Raw genomic sequence first — 20,417 nt, 5'->3', positions numbered from 1 at the left:
AGCAGGGACACCATAGATCATCATCTTTATTGTCATATACGTACAGTGTTTTACAGGTCACGACTTAAATAACTCGCAATGTAAGAAGTTACACATACACGGGCGTTTCATTTGACACCACACGTCACTGAGCGGGCACGACACAAGCACAACAAATGAAAAGACTCTGGTGCAGGTGAGGAAGTGGAACTGCACCGCGTCATCTACACAGTGGATTTTTCTTTTTTTTCACGCAACACAACCGATTGCTGAAACGACAAAAACCCTGCGTGTGTGTGTGTGTGTGTGTTTGTGTGTGTGTATAGCACACACACAAACACACACATCCACACACTGATACGCACACACGCACACAAACACACACATGCAGAGGGGGGAGCTCAGCTTCGGGCCGCCACGGCTGGAGCTTGCTGCTGGTCAGAGGACTGGAGCTGCCGTCCCAGGTACTCCCTGTGGACCAGAGGCACAGCCACATTAGACACTGCAACACAGCTGAAAACAGGCTGGATCAGAGGAGAAGGTTTACATATCGGGGGGTTGGGAGGGTGGGCGGGGGTGTCGCTGTTGAAACGAGTTCGCACAGACAGACTCTTACTCTCAGAGTAGGGATTCATTTCTCCATGTATCCTCTGCCAGATATGACGTAAGATGGAAAATGAAATGACATTTATTTTTTTGAAAGGTCACAGTTCCACTCAGGGTTTTATCCTTGGCGATAACATTTTCATGCACATCTAAAGGTAGGTGTGTGTGTGTGTGTGTGTGTGTGAGATTATATACACACACACATATATGTATATGTGTGTGTGTGTATATATGTGTAAAAATGGCAGTCACCTTTCTGCTGGAAGAAAGATCACACACCTTGAAAAGAATAAGAAAATGCAAAATGGCAGCAGAATCTGACCCAATGGTGTCAACCACACTTTACTGTAGGACAACGCCTTTGATATGACATTCAGCAGTGCAAAAAGTCATCGGAGAGTCCACGTCTTTTTTCTTTTTGTTGCTATCTCCAGGTTTACACATGACTGAGAAATAACGCTAAATAATCATACAATTGGCTATTTCAAAAGAACTCACTATCATTACTCTATGATGCTCAATATTCAACAGATGATGAACATTTCATTGGCTCCCATTCCAAGGAAATGTCTAAAGCAGCTTTCCTGCGACCACATCAAGGAACATGACTTCTTAAACCTTCTCAATTAAAACAATTAAACCTCATTTAACACAACACCAAATTTTTCTGATTGGTGCGCCCTCCACACTGCTCCGTGTGGTGTTCCGTGGTAACCTTTAGCTGGCCGGGATCGAGCTGCTGGATGCTGATTTTAAGTGCTGTGAGCGAGTTAATAAATGCAGATGACTTTAATCTGGCGGATGAGTTGCGGCCGTGGAGCTGGAGCCGTGCAGCCACAGCTGCGCTGTCTGTTGTCACCAGCAACTGCAACTGCTGTACAATTTCAATAGTGGGCACACGGAGATGAGTCACAAGGGTTTCATGAAAACCGGTTTAGCAGAATGGGAGGCTATATTAGCAAATATGTGTACTTAAAAGGTACAGTGTGTAAAGTTATGCCGCCTAGTGATCAGATTTTAGATTGCAGCGCTTATCGCTCACCCTCCCTCTCCCAAGCTTGCCAGTGAACTACGGCGGCATGCGCACAAAAACCTGGATACCTCATCTACCTTCTTCTTCATTGGTTTATGTGAGGAGGTGAGCGTTCACCCTAAATACGAAACACGATCCCAGGCAGCTGGATTGACCACACCAGGCTTCCTTAGAAATATAGTGGTGCAGGATGGCAGCTAACTGGGAGCAATGTGTGTATACAATAAATATGTTCTTATATAAAAATAAGAAGTGTTTTACGGGTAGGAAAACTGAAATACTTTTTTTTGGTACTGAATATACACTTGTATTAATATATCTACATACATAAAGTATATTAAGCTTTCAGCAATATAAAAATCATAGATCAGGCCAACAACAACACAAGCTGTCATCATACAAAGAAAGTAAGAGTTCATATGTTTACAGAAACCTAACAGGCTCTTTCATTGCTAATATGGATACAATTTGTTGAAAAATTTGAGTTCACAATATTTTTGGACAACTTTATAGCTAAAAGCAAAGTCATCTGTTTAAGGCGGCAAGTAACGAGGTTGGTTTCACTCAATTTTCTTTTTTTTAATATATTCTACAAACAAGCTGGAAGACTGAATTTCTCGGAAAGGAGAAGGTGTGAGGTGCCTTACAAAACGCACTTGATTCGTACAACCTTTTTACAACAAGCTCAGACTGACTCAACGCCTAGTGCGAAAGAATGTTACATGAACATAAAACAATTTGTCACATGACGCACGTGCCTGATGCAAGTGTTTCGTCAAAGCGAGCATGTTTCTTAGTGAGTGGATTGCCAAAGTTAGCTAGTCATCAGAGACCCAACAGATATAACCCATCTCATAAGAGTAGAGTGAGCCCTATATATTTCAAAAACATGTCATCATTATGCCCTGCTGCTCAATGCAACGTCAGCCCAGCACTAGCATTTAGCCCTCGCCTTCTGTTCTGTACATGTACAAGCTAACCGTCCCAGCAGATGAAGGCTTTTTCGGGGACAATTGCCACAAATGCTGCCAACATAAGTTCTTTTCACCCCCTTCTCTGTTGGTAAAGACTGACAGTCTGTTAAAAGGCACACCAATGATCTATGGAGCTCCTCTTTATACATACAAAGTTAGTCAGAGCATCCTGATGTCTCTGCGTCAGATTCTCTGATCTGTGCTGGCCAACTGTAATGCTGAATCCCAATGCCAGCGACTTGTTGTGGCTGCTTACATTAAAAGCCATTGGAAAACCACTAACGACCTGATGAAACAATGTCCTGAAGCAACGCCATTTGTAATCTGGGTAGCAGGCACAAGGGACATTGGGCGAAATTGAGAAAAGGGACTGGGCCACGAGTGCAAAAGCAATGGTTTATGGTCCTTGTTGGGAAATGGCATTGACCTGATTACAGTTGCATTTTTTCCCCTGAACTGATGTTTTGTTGTTGTTGTTTTAAGGAAAATGAATGACGCAAAACTATTTAACAACGTGGGAGCGCCGACTTCCTCTGGATAATGAACAACAGCCATTTGCTCGAAATGATGAAATGAGAGTTGGAAGGAGTCTCTGGTTGACGCCGTCAAATCTTTTGAGGATTTTTTTTTTCTTACAAGGGCAAAGGCTGATCTTTACGAGGCATTTGGGTACTTTGGGAGGCATAACAGCCGCTCTTTAGTATAAAACCAAATCTAATGACGCAAAAGGAGATATAAACCAATGTGGCTGCTGAAGGACAGAGCGGCTGTCAACACGAACCCGTCACAGAGGCCGAGTATTTCACCACCCATTTCCAACACTACCTTTTTCCCTCCCCCCCTCACACACCCACCCTGAATAGCAGCTAAAGGCTAGAGGGATGGAAAAGCAGAAGATTGTGTGAGTCGGCACATTCATCTGCTGTTGTCATGACAGCAAGGGGCCCCTTCAGCGAGGGCAGATGAGAAGATCTCCTTCGTGGAAACAAAAGCAAGACAACGAGCCCAAGGTGACGGAGGGGTGCGGTGTTGTGTGCACGCTGCGAGATCGACACTTGGTGGGTGAGCGTGGAAGAGGCCTTGTCAGACGTTGGGAGACGCACAATGTGCGGCGGCGGGGAAGGCAGTGGACGGGGGAGGCGTGCACACGCGGTGCGAGAGGTCTTGTGCAGAGAAAGTTGCAGAGGATGGCGAGAGGATGGGAGAGTGCAGGATGGAAAGAAAACCAGGCTGAAAGCCGATCGACTGGTTTTTCTTGTGCAAAATGATGCTGCTGTTACCCGGTTTGTAGCGAACACACAGACGAGAGCGCATCACTCCTGTTCTGAACTCCCTCCACTGGCTTTGACTTCATTTTAGGAGTGATTAGAAGCTCCATGCAGAAATTTGCCTCATCTCTGACTTGGGACTTTTTTTTTATTAATCTAAACTGAGATCATTATTATTATTGTTTTTTATTATTATTACTTAAGATGGCTTTTAATACCTAGTAGCATGACAACAATTTTATTAAATTTTATTTCAAAGATTTTATTGTTAATGACAGTGTTATTGTTTCTGCTTATTGTTTTTTTATTGCTTCCATTTAATCGTTGATTGTAAAGCACTTTGTTTCATCATTGGGTGGTTGTAAAGGGTTGTATAAATAAAGCACATTTACATTCAGACATTTTTTATTTTGGATACCTTTTTTATGGACTACTTACTGATGGATGGAAAGATGGATGCTCAATCTAATGCAGCTGCTGACTAAACTAACCTGAACTGAACTAATAACAATGAATACAGCAGCTGCCTAACTTTGCACTCGCTTGGAGCTCAGCCTTTGTTTGACAAGGGGGTGCAATTTGTGCTTTGCTCGTTTTTGAAACAAAGCTTTTCATGCTGCATTTTCACCATCTTGATTCATCATTACCTTCCCCAAACTTCACTCGCCCCCTCCTCTTGTTTGTTTTCTCTCAAGAGGGCGACAGTAGGTAACACAATCCAATACTTTTGCGCCAAGCTGTTTTTCAGCCTCTGCGATTGTTATTGCAGAGAGGGATGAGGAGAGAAAAAGGAGAAAAAGAAACTTGCCGGAAATTAAGACATTAAAGGTGACCTTAAATTATAGGTGTCATGATGTGAGCGAGTCTTTATTTTTGCCGCTGCTGTTGAAAGGTTATGACATCCTTTTGTGCAGTGGGTAATGACAAAGTTGTGCCGCCGTCACACTCTGGGGAGGAGGCAGTGTGCATGGATCATTACGGTCACTTAGACGGGGAAAACACACTGACGGTGTCTGGCAAAGTGGGCCCATCGTCTCGTACTCAGTGTGAGTTAGGGAGCGGAAGCAAAAAAAAACAAAACAAAAAAAAAAAAACGAAATAAACAACACTTTTAGTCGTTGCTTTTCACAGATCATGCGAACATACATTTATGTAACTTGTTTCTCACTGTGCACAGAAAAACATTTTGAAAGGGGAGACGCTTGTCTCGGTTGTAGACGTGGACATTTGGATGTGTTTGTTTTTGTTGTTTCTTTCATTGAGACGGGAAGCTGCAGACTGTCTGTCTCTGTGTCTGACCAGTTAGTTCAACACGTAGTGGGTGGCAGGTGTGAAGTATGCGGTCACCAGGCAGAAATGATCTAAAACAGTGGCTTAAACCTTGCCATGCCTCCTAAAAAAATTGGGTTTGATTGACTTCACACGTTATTTTATATAAACACCTAATGGAGAAAAACTGAGAGTTTGTTTTTATTTATATTAACACGTGTACATGTACTGACATGTACGTACACAATAAAAGGTTGTGGAAAAAAGAAATCAAGACGATTTCCAGATACAGTGTTTAGCCTGCTGATGTGTTTTTAGTGTCTTCATCTCAACTTATGCAGACTGTGTTGATCAGATTTCTAGATTCCTGTAAACTTGACGAGCTTGTGTCTCGAAAACCATCTTGTCAACACAAACGACCTTTGAAATCCGGTGACGTCACAACAAACAAACAAACAAACAACAAATAAGTAAATAAATAGATAAATAAATAAATAAGATCTTCATACCAGTTGTGGACCATCAGCTTCTGCACGGCCAGCAGGGCGTTGTAACGCACTAGCTGGTCCTCGTGGTGCATGTGATTCATCACCAGCTGTTTTCCGCCCAGCTGCTCAATCACACTGGAACGTAAGGGAAAAAACACAGATCATGGCAACCAGGCCTCTCTCCTCGCAAGGGAACAGGAAGCAATTTTCTCTGAGTCGCTGGCCGCAGCAGCGGAACATCGTGCTTTAAAAAAAAAAAAAGGAAATCATACCCGCGCCGGCAGTGGGAAATTATTATGACCAGGAAAAGATGATGATATGTTGGGGCTGATCTACGTGGGGTTACAATTTGAAGGTGGGAAGATGGTAAATTAAACAAGCAGGCAGGGTTTCAGGGAGCGCTCACAGCCGGGGCAGTTGTTCCATATTGTGCTGAAGCACCATTGCCGGCCTGCCCACCCACGCACCCCCTCTACTGCCCCCGCTGGTCTGCACGCTCACTACACGAACCACATGAGCTTTAGCACGGTCCCCTCCCACACTCCAAAAACATGCACGTGAGGTCAATTGAACACTCTAAATTGTCCGTAGGTGCGCATGTGAGTGTGAATGCTTGTTTGTCTCTATGTGGCCCTGCGATGAACTGGCCACTTGTCCAGGGTGTCACCCTGCCTTCACCCTATGACAGCTGGGCTAGGCTCCAGCAGACCCCCGTGACCTTGAGCTCGGGAAGAAGCGGGTATAGAAAATGAATGAATGAATGGATGAATAATAACTGCTGTTCAGCAATCAATCAAAAAAACTTTTTCTATAGAGGCCTGATTTGCATCTGCCAGCGTTTCAGAACTCTTACACAGTCAAAGGAGAAGCCAACACACTGCAGCAGCAGTGTTGATGTGGATACACGGAACACACTTTAATGACTGCAAAGTTTTTGGATTCATTTTCAGCATAGTCAGCCTTCTCGCACACACCCAAAGTCACTGAGAGATATTTATTGTGCAGCACTTTCAGATAAATGCTCCCTACTTGCTGGGGCATCTTTATTGGGTGATTGTCAGTCACTCAGAGTGGTTTTAAAAAAAAAAAAAAAAAAAAAAACTCACAAAGGAGAAATTAAAAGATGTAAAAGAAACTGAAGGAGGACCAAAGTACCTTCATTTTATGATGACATAAAATAACACACGGTGGCTTTCAGACTTGACATTTATCGCCTTGACGTTCGGCAGAAGGATGCCTTACCGCTTGCCACGTGGGTAATGTCGCACGTACTCTCCAATGTCGTGAGCCGCCACTGCGATGACCTGCGGATCATCGCACGCTTCCAACAGCCTCGTCAGGATCCTGTTGGGAACACGAGACAAAAGGTGAAGGTCGTCTGCTGAGGCACCGGGCGGATCTTTTGCCCCCGTTTGCTCCCCAAGTTATGTGTGTGAAGAAACCAGGAAAAAAGCTGAATTAAATCATTATTTTAACGTGTGAATAGCATAAGAAGGGATTAAGAGAATTCAAAATTTTAGCAAAAACATGAGGTTGTTGAGGACAAAAGTTGGTGATTTGGAGGAACATAAAGGATTGGAATTTAGGCAGAGCTGGTGACAGAGAGAGACCAGAACAGTGATGAGACGCAGCCAGACGGAGAGATGAGGGTTTTGCACTGAATGTCAGTGAGCACAATCAACAGTGTTGATGGAACGAGAGACAACGCAGACAGAAAATTGATGTTTTATCCTGCGGTGATCCCAGTCCAGAGATTGAACTCATGCACGCAGACACACACAAAAACGAAAATCAAATAAAATGAGAAGCAACTCATCATTTCGGATATCGGAGGGAAATGAAGTGTTTTGTATAGAGGACACCAGTGACATGACAAATCTGAAGTCGAGAATGAACGTATTAACCCTCACATTTTACACAGTTCTCATTTCAGTTCATTCAGATGAGAATATGACAATTAATTCAAGACCAAGTCACTGAAGGCTTCCACGGAACCCAGATTTAATAAGACATCAATAATTTACAGGCCACTTCAAAGTAATTTAACTCTATATTACTTATTCAAAATAATTAAAAAGCCATGGACATGCATTTTTTTCAGAGAGAGAGAGAGCGAGAGAGAGAGAGAGAGAGAGAGAGAGTGAGAGGGAGAGAGAGAGAGTGAGAGAGAGTGAGAGAGAGAGACAGAGAGGGACGGAGTGAGAGAGAGAGAGAGAGAGAGAGAGAGGTTTTCAGAGTCACTTTTTAGCATTTCCTAAATGCCAGGTGAGGACAGACAAGCAAAAAACGAGTGGCGGAGACAGAAAGGGGCTGGCAGCAGGAAACGCTTCGCCTTACTTGAGGAGCTCGTAATTCTTCTCGTTAAGGCGGACGGCGTTCTCGCGCCAGAACTTCTCCGACTTGTGCACGGGGCTCCACTCCAGGCGGCCGGACTTGAGCTCCGAGCTGTACTCATCGAATGAACTGTGGATGACAAACGACATCTATTGAAAGCTGCTTTCTCTTCAGCACTGCCTGGCCACAGTGGTGGGAAGGTAAGAGCTGAGGGGATAGAGCAGGACATCCAGGCAGCCATGTCCAGGCACACCAACGCAGCATATAGAAATATGAAGAGGTTGGGGTTTTTTTGCTTAAAGGGGCAATAAGTGATTTTCATCATGTTTTATAGAAGGTAATAAAAATTGTCACGCAAAGCTCTAGTGGTGTTATTATATCTTCTGGGGCAGAGTGTCACATCACATGCCGTCTCTGTCCATTGATATTTTGTAGCTTCCATCAACCTGTTTACAAAGCCGGACTGGACTCACGTGCAAGTTAGTGCACGTGAGTCTCTTCCTCTGCCTCACGCCCAGCAGCCAGAGAAGCAACTGCTTATACAGCGGGAATATGCAACAAACACGTGCAAATAGCACAAACTCACTCCAAATGGAGTGAATTAATGTTGAGTGCAACTCAAATCAGCTCAACTGGACATGCTGACCTTTGCTAAAATCACAGTGGAATTAACCCTAAATGGGAGGCAGCGCTCTGTTAACATGTCGTGTTTCCAAGAGGCCCACAAGCAGTGACGAAGGCGCATCAGACACAGAAGCTAAAAATATGCAAATGATTCTAGTTTATGTTATTTCAACTGACTTTGGATGGATACAACTTCACCAAAGTCTTGCGTGTGGTAGCAGAATTTAGTGTCTAAGGAAGGTCCGCCCCTGATGGCGGTCCCCATGGAAACGTGACATGGTAACAAGAGTTGTGGTGACTTAAGAGGACCCTCCACATTTATGTCCTTGTGCAGGATCCAAGATGAGTGGGTACCTGAGGTCCTGCACGCTCTCCCCCAGCCTCTCCAGCAGGAACTTGATGTCCTCCGTGATGTCCTCGTCGTCGTACTTCTGCTGCTCCAGGTTCTCCAGCTGCTTCAGCACCTTGCACTGGATCATGGCCAGGGCGTACTCCTGGCGAGTCTCCCTCTCCGCAGACTTCTCCAGGAGATTCTGTCGCAGGGGAAGACAGCAAGAGATGCATGAATAACTACGTAAACAGAGTGCACATGTAAGGCAACGCTTTGGAAACTTGTTGTTTTGGGATAAAATGTATCAAAGCAGCTCCAAATACTGCTTTCTTATCACAATTAATACCACCGTCATCATTACCTCAAAACGTGAGCTATGCTCAAGTAGACACAGTTTCTCAGCTGCAGTAAACCCTAACAATGGTCAAGACCATTTTACACAACAGCAAAATGAGATGATGACAGGAACCCGGTGGCTGACTGAACTGCTTCTTCATTCATCATTTATTCAACAGTATTAACAGAGGAAACTACTTGAAATAATAGGTCTATTTTTTTGGTCAAATCCTTATCTTAAATAACAAAATTCAAAACACATAAAGGCTAACAACATTTAACATCTTCTTCAGCATACACAAATTTGGAATTTTGTGCACATATTATTTATTGCTATTATTACTCCTTTTGTATCGTCGGTCAATGCAAATGATGTCAAAATGCTGCAAATCAACCAGATTAAGAAACCAAGAAATCAATTAGTCTGGCTAGATTTCAATTGGGGACGGCTTGTTTTATGTTGCATAAAAACAAAACAAAAAAAGGGACATGCAGCTTTTGGTTTTGGTGTGCAAACCAATAAAAAAAGATAATTAGAAAATTAGATGATGGAAACAAAACATTGTTTTGCCTTATAAAATGAGTAATGAATGATACTGTCAGGCAGCTGAGGGCAGCAGAAAAAGAAGAAAATGTTAGAAAATCAAATAGAAACTTTAAAAGTAAAAACAGAACATATAATGAAACCAAGAATCCTTTAATTATATATTCCAGGACCTCCAACTGGAGCACATAAATTCAGTCACATACCTCTTTCCCATCCATTCATCCATCCATCCATCCATCTACAATTGCAAGTTGGTCTGAATCTTGAATCAGTGTAGGCAGCTGTTGGGTGAGGGACTGTTTTTTCTTTTTTTTGCAGCTCTATTTATGTCAAAAACACCGAACCGTGAAGCAAGATGAAGAACCCCAGGGAAAACCCACACGGTGTCAACATGTTTCAGTGTCTCCCTTCACTGCGCACAATTGCTTTTTAATTAGCTGCGCCGCGCCACTCAAACGCAAACTTCTACAAACAATTTAAAAACAAAAGAAGGCCCTGTTCCTCGATGGCTGTGCTCACAGCCGCTTGATGTGACAGCCCCGCACGGAGGGAGTGAAACATGAGCTTTTAGGGGGAACGGGAGTAAACATTACTGAGAGTCTCAAAGTCATATTGGCAAACAAAAAAAGATGGAGGAGAAGTTATTCCTCCTGGGAAGAAGACTCCTGTTTATCGTGGTGAGGTGGAAAAGCTTCACACATAGCGACAGCTTTGTTTTAGTCATTTCAAAAGGGAAAAAAAAAACAGAAAAGAGTCAATTTTGCCTGTGATGTTATGTTGCGAAAATGGCATTAAAGCTTTTTACTGTGCAGTCACTCTAGGCAAGGTAATTGTTGGAGGGAGGGAAAAGGGAAAAAAGAGCCAGAAGACCATGAAAGCTTTTCATTAAAAATCCATATTTGCTCAAGGCCTACAGGAGAATATCCAGTTTTGTGCTAAACAAGATGTGCACTAATGGTTGCCAGGCGCTCAGGCTCTCTCTCCATTAGACAGATGCTGACATAAGGGAGGAAATGACTTCCATTTGTGTCTTTTCAGAAATAAATGTTTTTTCTCCAATCATGCTAATCTTTGTTGATGCTATGTTGGATTCACCTTCCTTCTCTCTTCATTACCAGATGATAAACGGAGTCTCCTCCTGCTTTAGTGGTGGTGGAGCATGCAACCTGACCAATGCCTTGAAAAATCCAGCTGATGTTTTGAGAGATGCAAGGCAACATTACTGTGAAATTGTGTTTATTGTATTGTTATAAATTGACTTCCTATGTTTTTGTACTCTTCAAAAACCTTAAAATCAAGGAGGTGGACTCCAGTGGCTTGTATCGGAGTCACGCACACATTGGAAAGAAATAATGAAAAAATGCTGCGCCTTCACTTCTTGACTGTATGTGTATCTTGAAAAAGCGGCACATCGAGATACATGCACAGTCCTATGAATGCGCTGCGCCTGGACATTCTCCTCATGTCTGCTACTTAACCAAAGCTCTTTATATACATTCTGAACTGTGAAGTCAATGCCCCGAAACAATTCAAAGTACCATGACTCTGAGTGAGCTGGCTAAAGGTCAAACGTGGCTGGCTGTCTGTGAATGTTTCAAAGCAGTCAACTCTCCAGCTACCAATTTAATTTCACCAACTATTGTGCAAAACATTTTTCAGAGCATTTTTAAACCAAGACATGGAAATATCTTTTTGGAGTAAATTGCAGTATCTGCCTGTATTTTGGAACAATTGTGGGGGACAGTATGGCATTTCAATCTCAATATACAAGATAACTCAGCAAATATTCAGGGTGCTTCAGAGATTCAGCCAGACATATAAAGTCACATGAACTGTGAGTCAAACTGGTGACACATTGAATAAAAAGATAACAAATTCGACGTAGCAAAGTAATGTTTTAAATTTTTCCCACGTACCCTGAAGGCAGCCAGAATGATTCGAGTGACCTTCTCCTTGACAGACTCCTGCAGGATGTCGGAGAGCGCCGGCACCACGTTGTAGCGCCTCAACTGCTCACAGAGCTGCGGACTGAAGGCCAGCAGCCACACGCAGAAGATCATCTGGTACTGCAGCTGAAAGCCACACTTGTTGCTCAGGACTGCGGTGATGCTAAGAACGACACACACACACACACACACACACACACACACACACACACACACACACACACACACACAAAACATTCAAAAAATGATGAGACAGAGCGACGCTCGTGACAATCACGACCCCCTGCTTAGTAACCAGCAGAGGCCGTGAGGCCACGTCTTCCTCTTTCATTATGCGTGGTGATGACTCTTATTGAAATGTCCAGCTAGGCTGAACAGGTGACGGAAGAGTACAAATGACTTCTGCAAGACCACCTGTGATTGAAATTGCAGAAATAAGCTGCTGCGCGCCCAGATGTGGAGTACGTAGAGAATTACTGTCTCTTCAAACACGAACCGTGAGGCCGGTTTTCAACTGATGTGCTTACATTATAAGAGCAAAGCTGAAAAATACAGGGGATTTTGCAGACAAGAAAAAAAAAGATCTAAATTTCACTAATTTATGGTACCATTGTACTGTATCTAATTACACATATTTCTTTCTGTAATGCTTCTTAAAAAATACAAATGAACAATCTTTAAACAGTAATGAAAATATCATAATAATCACTTGCTTTTTTTTTTTTTTTTTTTTAAGAAATTATTATCTTATCTTGAACTACAATTTCATTTCCTAGAGCATTTTTGCAACACACAAAAGGTCAATACTTAAAGAGCTTTGAGCCAGTACCGATGGACTGAATGGACTCCCAGCTGCCTTTTACAAAGTGAAGCTAATTTGCCTCATTTAGGACAGAGATGAGGTCTCTCTGGAGATGACACTTACATGTAGAGTACATGCTCTGTTCCATCGGTAATTGGCTTGTTAGGGGCGAGAAGCTGGGTACCTTTACCTGCAGTCAGTCTGACAGGAGGCTGCCTGGGTTCTTACTCAGCCTTCTCCTCAGGGTTTTTGGATAATGATGGCCTGTCTCTATTTTTTATTACTGTTTTTAGTTTAATTTCACACACGAGTGCCAGATTTCATAATCTTATCAGTGGGAAACGAAAAACCTTAAAAATATAAATATCTCTCAGTCAAACTCAAATTCAAGAAAACAACATTGTATCTGTGCAATAGCATTAAAAAACAACATGCAGAATTTAAAAACTCACTTGTGTCAGTGAGTTTGATAAGTTTTAACTTTTGAAATTGAATTTGCAAGATTAGACAAATTCCATGGAACTGAATAACTATGGAAGATAAATAGAATGCAAATAATGTCCATGCTCTGTTTTTCTGATTTTAACAGAAGAAGCTGTACAAATTGAATTTGCAATTTAAAAAACAGACCCTGATTTTTAGCCGGTCAGAGGTAACTCACCAGTTGACTCCATCGGCCTCCACCCAGGCAAATCTGTACTCGTTGACCCTCAACATCAGCTGAAGGCAGCCGGCCACACACTGGACGTACTGAGAGCTCTGCAGAGGACAGGCGCAAACATTTACTTACTGTGGAGCGTTTAACCGTGGAGCCGGAGAACAAGGCAAACGTTACAGTGCCAGGGACAGTTAGTGCCGCTCTGAAACACGGAGCAGTCTACAAGCAGAGCGCAAACGTGGAGGAGGGCCAGTCCAGCACTTGCACTACCGTCACTGATCAAATCCGCGGCATCGCACATGCACGTCGACCGTTTGGCAACAACATGCTGGATCACACACCCAACAGTACGAGACAGAGCGGTAGCAGAGTCCCATCACACCTGAGCAGAGTCATGGAAACGTGAGATTAGAGAGTAAGGGCGGGCGGGGAGGAAGCTGAGAGGAGAAAATAGATCACATTAATCTGTTAATTAAAAAGAAGCTGAAGAAAAGCGCAGGAGTCCAGCAGAAAGACAAACAAACAGGCAGCAGAGACGACAGAAGAGAGGAGGAGTGGAGGTTACCTGGTTGAAAATGCAGAGGAAAAGGTGATGTTCAGTACTTAGATGTAAATAGAATTCAGAGCGCCCGTCTCCGCTGGGCTTGATAAAAAATATGGGTCAGACAACGGTGGGGCGCCGCCGTGCAAACGTTTGCCCAGTTTTCCTGTGTCGCCTACCAGGAAAAGCCTTGTTGGTCATGCGCTTCCAGCATTAAGGAGACGTGGCTCCCCGCATGCATCTTTCACGCGTGTCAACACAAAACGCCATGCTGTCTTCAGTAGGGAGTACACTGAAATTGCTCCGATCAAATCGCGTCCCCAATAGGCCGCAGTGGCAATTGACAAAGTAGTCGGAAATGGATGAAAGGCAAAGAGGGAGGAGAAAAAAGTGTGAAAGTTGACAAACAGCCCACAGACTCCAGCTTGCAAAGACCCTGACCACTGTTTTTGTTTGGTCTTCCTTTTGAGAAGATCCAGGGTGACTGAAGAGGAGGATCGACTGCACACATACTCACTTCACTGGGGGAAATAGTTCCTGTTCCTGAGCCTGTTTCTGTACGATGTAGGTTCTAATGGGAGATACACAATGACAACAACAACAACAGCAAAAAAAGGTGCACAGTTTATAAAGAGCTTCTTTCAGCTACAGCGGCTCAGGACTACTGCAGTAAAGCTGATCTCAAATCAGTGACAGAGGATCATCAAAGATTAAGTAGCTGTTGAGGAGGAAGAAGGCAGTGGTTATACACTGTAGACACACCTTGCAAACAAAGAGTGCAAAAACATCAGCTCATACCTTCATTTTCAGATGAGAAATGAATAAAGAAGAACGAGGCGAGCGATACAAAGGCACAACAGGAACTGGGGATCAATATTCAGCTGTTTTATCGGCCCACTCGGCGGCGCATACATGTGCCAAGACAAAGGCAGCACCTGGAGCACGGCTCAAGGCAACTCGTACCAAGGTCTCCAGCAACTCTGTTTGAAAACAGCCTGCTCATTCTCTCAAGCTCCAAGTGCACACACAAACTCACAGACTGAATTGATGAAAGGAAACTTTTGAACTTGAAATGGTCTTAATTAAAAAAAACAAAAAAAACAACTAATGGTAACATAAATACTGACATTTAAAGGTCCCATATTAGACCCATTTTCAGATTTCTGCCTTTGATCTCAGAACCAACTGGAGCCCCTCTGTTTACAGCCACCTCCAAAGAAGTGAGTGGTTTTAGCTCCAAAATACAACTGATAAGTATACTGTAAGTGCTGAAGTTTTTTTTTTTTTTTTTTTTTTTTTTTAATGAATTCAGCACAATCTAAAATTTTAGGAAGCATAAAAACAAACAAAACCTTTCCTTCTGGAGCATTTACAACTGTCTAGTGGTAACTGTCTAGTGGTAACTGTCTAGTGGTAACTGTCTTACTAGCTACGAGCTAAAAGACAGAGTAGAATATGTTGCAGCAGAGAAAAGAAAAAACAAATCCAAACCAATAAATGAGGGATGCCTTCATTACTGAATCAGGGCCTTGCTTTCAAAACTGAGAGAATGAGCATTTTGAATAATGAAAACACAACTGCAGCCCCACATAAATGAACATACCTGGGAACTGAGTTGGCTTTTGATCCAGTTGAAGTAGTAATTTAGGTCGCTTCCTTCCATCAGGTCGCGACCCCAGGCTGCCAGCTTGGCAATGATTCTTGCCGCCTGTCAAAAGGGGAAGGGAGTCTTAGATCTGAATTACATCTGAATATATTTGTTGAGCGAAAACAGCTTCTGGCAATAATGCAAGCAATCATAAAGAACAATAACTGCAATCATCAGTGGTTTCATAGTTTAACAATTACAGCCTGAGGCTCTGCCTGATACATAACTAAATAGATGTACAACCATAGAAACACGTTTTTCTAGTATTGAAAGGAAAAGAAAGAGAAGTAATTTGGTTTTAACTCAGTTCCCTCCTTGAGAAGATCTGTTTGAGTAGCTGTCAGAAGTTGTCAGTCTTTTTCTCATGACATTAATTGCCTGGATTGGGGGGAAAAGTGGGTAGGGGGTTACTCTGTGAGGAATTATTGATGTGTTGTTATGATTAGGAGCCAAATGGCATCTGTGAAAAATTCATGGCAGTAGCAAAAATGTTTTAATGAATCCTTAATCAATTAAATCAAAATGGTTATGATAAAGTAGCATAAATGTCAAAGCGGTTCAGCAGTTTTTTTGTTGTTGTTTTTTTTTCAACTGCACAGCTAGTACACCTTGTTGCTGTTTTTTTCCCCATTTTATTAGTTTAATGCAGTGCTTCTCAAACTTTCTCTGTCACGTCCCACCTAGGAGGAAGAAACATTTTCATGCCGGGATCGCGATGAACCTGCAAGTGGTCCCATGTCTCTAGGACAAAGTTGACTTTTAACCCCATAGACTTGCATGGCATTAGGGCAGTGGTTCTCAAACTTTCTCTGTCACGCCCCACCTCGGAGGAAGAAAATCTTTCATGCCCCCAAACGATCGCTGCGCGGCGCGAGCCGACCACGGAGGTGCACCCCGCTTTAAGTCTGGGGTGAACGACCACCAGAATCGTTCCGCGAGTAGCTGCGGAACGATTCTACAGCCTAAAGTGGCCAACAACAAAGAACACACTTGACCACCGCCGGACTCCTGAATTCTTCTTTTCGTCCCTGTCAAATATTTGTCCATCCTGTGTACCTGAGCAGCGTTTTTCTTAGCTACAACCTACTGAACACTTTTTGTTAATTGTTCCGCCGTGGAAACATTGGTTCCCCCGGGCGCCCCGTCTCCCTCCCAGACGTGACTCTGCGCCCCCCCCCCCACTTTGAGAAACACTGGTTTAATGTAAGTATGTCAGATAATGTGACTGTGTCTAAACCCACCATGTGGACAGTGAAAGGGTCCTGGCGGTTCAACATCGGCAGGAAGTAGGACCAGGCGGTGTTCTTTGTCTTTTTGGCGTAATCAAAGAAGATGTTGACACGCTGATGGTTCTCCTGAAACACAGGCAATTTTACATGATTGAAAAAGATACAATTCAACCAATCAAGCTTTTAAAGAAAAGCGTCTTGATTTGACAATTTGCAACTATGAATACAACAAACACACAGTCTTATTGAAACCTTTTCTGGAGAAACTGAAGTGATAAAATCTGAGTTTGGCAAACGTCTTACTGTGCTCCTACCACCTTCATAATTTGCCTGTTTACTAGTGAAAGCATGGTGTATTTGTCCACAGTGAGAATTTCTCTGTCTCTACCTGCAGAGTGTCATCGATCAGAGTCAGGATGTATTGGACCGTCTGCTCCTTGGAGATGTGAGCCATCAGGTTGAGGAAGGTCTTTGCGCACTGGGGGGAAAAAAACAAATTGAGGCAAATACAAGCTCAGACATGATACTCATAAGTCTTTAGACAACTGAAAAAACTGTCTGCTAAGAAAGGGAGAAAGTTTTTTTTTTCTCTGAAATGAAAGAAATGGCTGAACGACCCCTGGACAGTGGTGGACCAGTGTTAAAGGACATTCAGTAACCACAGCTGAACAAGCTTAACAGGATATACAACCTTTTTATTTCCCTCACAGCTATTCACTGCATATACATTTAAAGGTGCAGGAGGCTGTCTGTGTTTTGGGACTGCTGAAACAGCGTTTAGGGTTAACAACTAGAGAAAGAGAAAGAGACTGTTTACCTGATGTCCTTCTGCAGTCAGAATGGCTTGTTTCTCCTCAGAGTTGGCCACCTCAAACTTCTTGATAAATTCACAGTCCTCTGCAGAGATCATCTGACTCCTGCAGAATTTACCAGAACAATGTTAAACTGAGACAACATGAGAGTCACTTGTGTGCAGTGTCAATGTCTTGGATTTAGGACTAGGTGATAAATCGATTTTATCGATTAATTTGAGTTTTTTTTCACATTTTACATTAACGTCCTGCAGTAAAATGTGTAGCAGTACTAACTAACTTGTTGCAGCACCACAAACAGGGGCATGCTGCCGAGTGGGGAAAGTGTTGCTCCCTACGCAATGAACAAGACCGCAGCAGTCCGAGCGCCACCACTAAAAAACAAGCTACCGTCTTAGAAACATTTTAAACTGTACCCGGTAATATGCAGTCGCGATTTATATTGCAAGAGATATTGTGTTCATTAGAGTTGGCAACTGTCCCTTAAAATACAGAATTGTCCCATATTTAACAATGAAATGGTGGGTCCCGTTTTCAATCGATATGGACCATAGGTTTGTCACGTCTTTCTGAGTTCTCCTGAAAGTAACTTTATTTTCGACACAAATTCAAGCTTGTTTCCATAGAGTTCAAAACCGCAATCTACGTAGCTGCAGGCAACACCATTGCGCAACCCATTCACTGCGTTATGGCTACATAGTTTGCGTAGAGTAGGCTATGAATCAGGATCGCTTGTTCTTTTCAGCTTTTTTGATTTAATTCCTTTGTAAAAGCCATCCATCCTGCACTTTGATTGCTGTGGTAAAATATGTTCAATTAAAAGACTTGGATAAAATCTCAACATTCACCTTATTTCTAATGCCTATCGGTAACAAAGCAGTTCAAACTATGTGAAGTTATGTTTTACCACTGGCCTGTGACAGTCATGGCCCTGCGCACCGATGTTAAGTAAGGTGGAAATAAGTTGATTTTCATCGTGAATCTGATTTTTTGTGGAAAAAAAACAACAACAAAAATACAGCGATTTTTTTTTTTTTGCCATATCGCCCAGTCTTACTTGGATTAGTACTACAACATTATTCGGAAAGAAAATGCAGCAATAAAGAGGAAGTATCCCTCAAGACAATGAATAATCTTATGAGGAACTAACAGTTTTGAACAGTTTAAAAGTTAGACAGGAACCCTGAGAAGTGAAACTGACATTCAACATTAACAATGTTACAGAAAATAAAATGTTTGACGTTTTAAATATTACAAGAAAAGAAAAAAAAAAAGGTAATCCTGGAGAAGACAGTTTGGAGAGGGCACCTCTCAATAAGAAATGTGTACTTACTGCAGGTAAGACTGCCAATTCACCAGATTGGCCCGCACCTCTGCTGCCTTAGCAGCAATGATGTTGGTGGGCACTGCAGCATCTACAGCCCCGCGGATATCCATCCTGTCTGATATGAATCTGATGTGAAAACATATGTCTATTAAAACCAAACCTTAGAAGTACGAGAACACGTTCATTTATTATAGTAGAAGAATGTCAGCTGCCTCCAAACATGAAAGATGAAGAACACGTTAAAGTCAGAGCTGGATTTGATGTTATATTTTTTGTTGCTTGTTGTTGTTTTTATAAAGACGTCAGAGATAACCTGGCAATGTATGCCAGTAAACAATGGTGGCGTACATTTTGTCAAGGGGAAAACAATATATATCTCAAATTCTATTAATAGAAGGCCGAATCACTCACTTTAAGTGATCACCTGGTATTTATTTATGAAGAAATTACAAGCCTAACGAGTTGATCTGCTTCTCAAAGCTGCTAGCAGGTCATGCTAGCTGAGACCAATGTCACGACTTAATGTAAGCGTTCCATATCCACGATATTAAAAGGGAACGTAAAGGACAATCTACGCACAACCTGCCATACACCGTGAGCTGAAACGTAAATGTTAAAACGTGCATTTAGAACTCTAGCAGGATGTATGTGGGCGTTATTGCTAACGACGACAGCTGGAAGCAACGAGCTAGTAAGGATGCTAACCGAAGCCAACGCAGACTGTTATTCGTTTTGTTTTTTTTCGTCGTATGGCAGTGACAGCTGCTTACGTAGGGGATAATGTTAGAGGATAAAGATTGGATGATACCGTAAATCGTCAAAACAACTATTGCTTTTTGATGGAAAGAAAACGTTTCTCTACTCACCTAGCAGCTGACCGACTACAACACGTCCTGACGCTGTATCATGTGACAACTGGTCACATGAGCGTCAGCAGCACTACAGCAGAAGAGCAGAAGAGCAGAATAGACATACATATCGAGAGACAGAAAGATATTTCTAAGCGAGAGTTTTCTAAGCTTCACTTTTATTATTATTATTATTATTATTATTATTATTATTATTATTATTATTATTATTATTATTATTATTATTATTGTTGTTGTTGTTATTATTATTATTATTATTATTATTATTATTATTATTATTATTATTATTATTATTAGTAGTAGTAGTAGTAGTAGTAGTAGTAGTAGTAGTAGGAGTAGAAGTGTGTTGTGTAGTTTTCATCCAAACATTTTTTTTTTTACATTGATTTTAAAATGCAACAATGACAAAGTCTAACACTATTTTCATCAACTTAGTCTTAGTCTTGTCTCACAAACAAAAGTGAGTGGGAGTCATTAAATTACTTAATTTCTTTCTTTAAAAACCAAAGTCTCTCTCTCAAAGCTCTGAGAGATGTAAGGCAGGGTGCTTATTGTAAAAATCTAATAATGTGTCATTACTTGACTGTGTGGTTTTGCAAGGAGAGCAGCGAGCTGAGCTTCTCTGATTGCATCCTACAAGACCAACACTTATTCTTGCAAGGGTGTAATGAGTGCCACAACCAAGTTTGACCCATTAGAAGCTCCTCTATAAAGCAGATTTGTATTATGTAACTGTTCCGCATATGCACTGCAACCATATGTTTCCTGCCAAAGTCTTTTTAAGGCCGCATTGTAA

General features: G+C 42.2%; 1 protein-coding gene across 3 annotated transcripts; it reads right to left on the bottom strand.

The window, feature by feature from the left end:
* Positions 1–8: 8 nt before the first annotated feature.
* atp6v1h (ATPase H+ transporting V1 subunit H) lies at positions 9–18,878 on the bottom strand. Of its 3 annotated transcripts, XM_076021729.1 has the most exons (13): positions 18,759–18,878; positions 17,431–17,530; positions 17,002–17,091; positions 16,626–16,739; positions 15,340–15,444; positions 14,254–14,307; positions 13,199–13,296; positions 11,706–11,898; positions 8,930–9,108; positions 7,955–8,080; positions 6,860–6,961; positions 5,639–5,752; positions 9–450 (listed from the first exon to the last, which is right to left on the bottom strand). In XM_076021729.1, the coding sequence occupies exons 1-13, from the start codon at positions 18,860–18,862 to the stop codon at positions 381–383; spliced, it is 1,449 nt and encodes a 482-aa protein (XP_075877844.1). In that variant the 5' UTR covers positions 18,863–18,878; the 3' UTR covers positions 9–380. The 3 variants fall into 3 exon arrangements, with proteins under 3 accessions (XP_075877844.1, XP_075877846.1, XP_075877845.1); XM_076021731.1 differs by lacking the exon at positions 5,639–5,752; XM_076021730.1 differs by lacking the exon at positions 14,254–14,307.
* Between the last annotated feature and the right edge of the window lie 1,539 nt (positions 18,879–20,417).

This window comes from Nelusetta ayraudi, unplaced genomic scaffold (assembly GCF_046127955.1).
Source record: "Nelusetta ayraudi isolate G7.1 ecotype Tasmania unplaced genomic scaffold, CSIRO-AGI_Nayr_v1 ptg000011l, whole genome shotgun sequence".
Taxonomy (NCBI): domain Eukaryota; kingdom Metazoa; phylum Chordata; class Actinopteri; order Tetraodontiformes; family Monacanthidae; genus Nelusetta; species Nelusetta ayraudi.
The sequence above is the reverse complement of the archived record's forward strand: the minus strand, read 5'-3'. Positions and strand labels throughout refer to the sequence as shown.

Coding starts and splice junctions, on each gene's coding strand:
- atp6v1h (XM_076021729.1), bottom strand. CDS start 18,862: ATGGATATCCGCGGGGCTGTAGATGCTGCAGTGCCCACCAACATCATT. Junction 11,899..13,198: donor GAGGCCGATGGAGTCAACTG/GTGAGTTACCTC, acceptor TGTCGTTCTTAG/CATCACCGCAGTCCTGAGCA. Junction 451..5,638: donor AAGCTGATGGTCCACAACTG/GTATGAAGATCT, acceptor TCTGGTCCACAG/GGAGTACCTGGGACGGCAGC.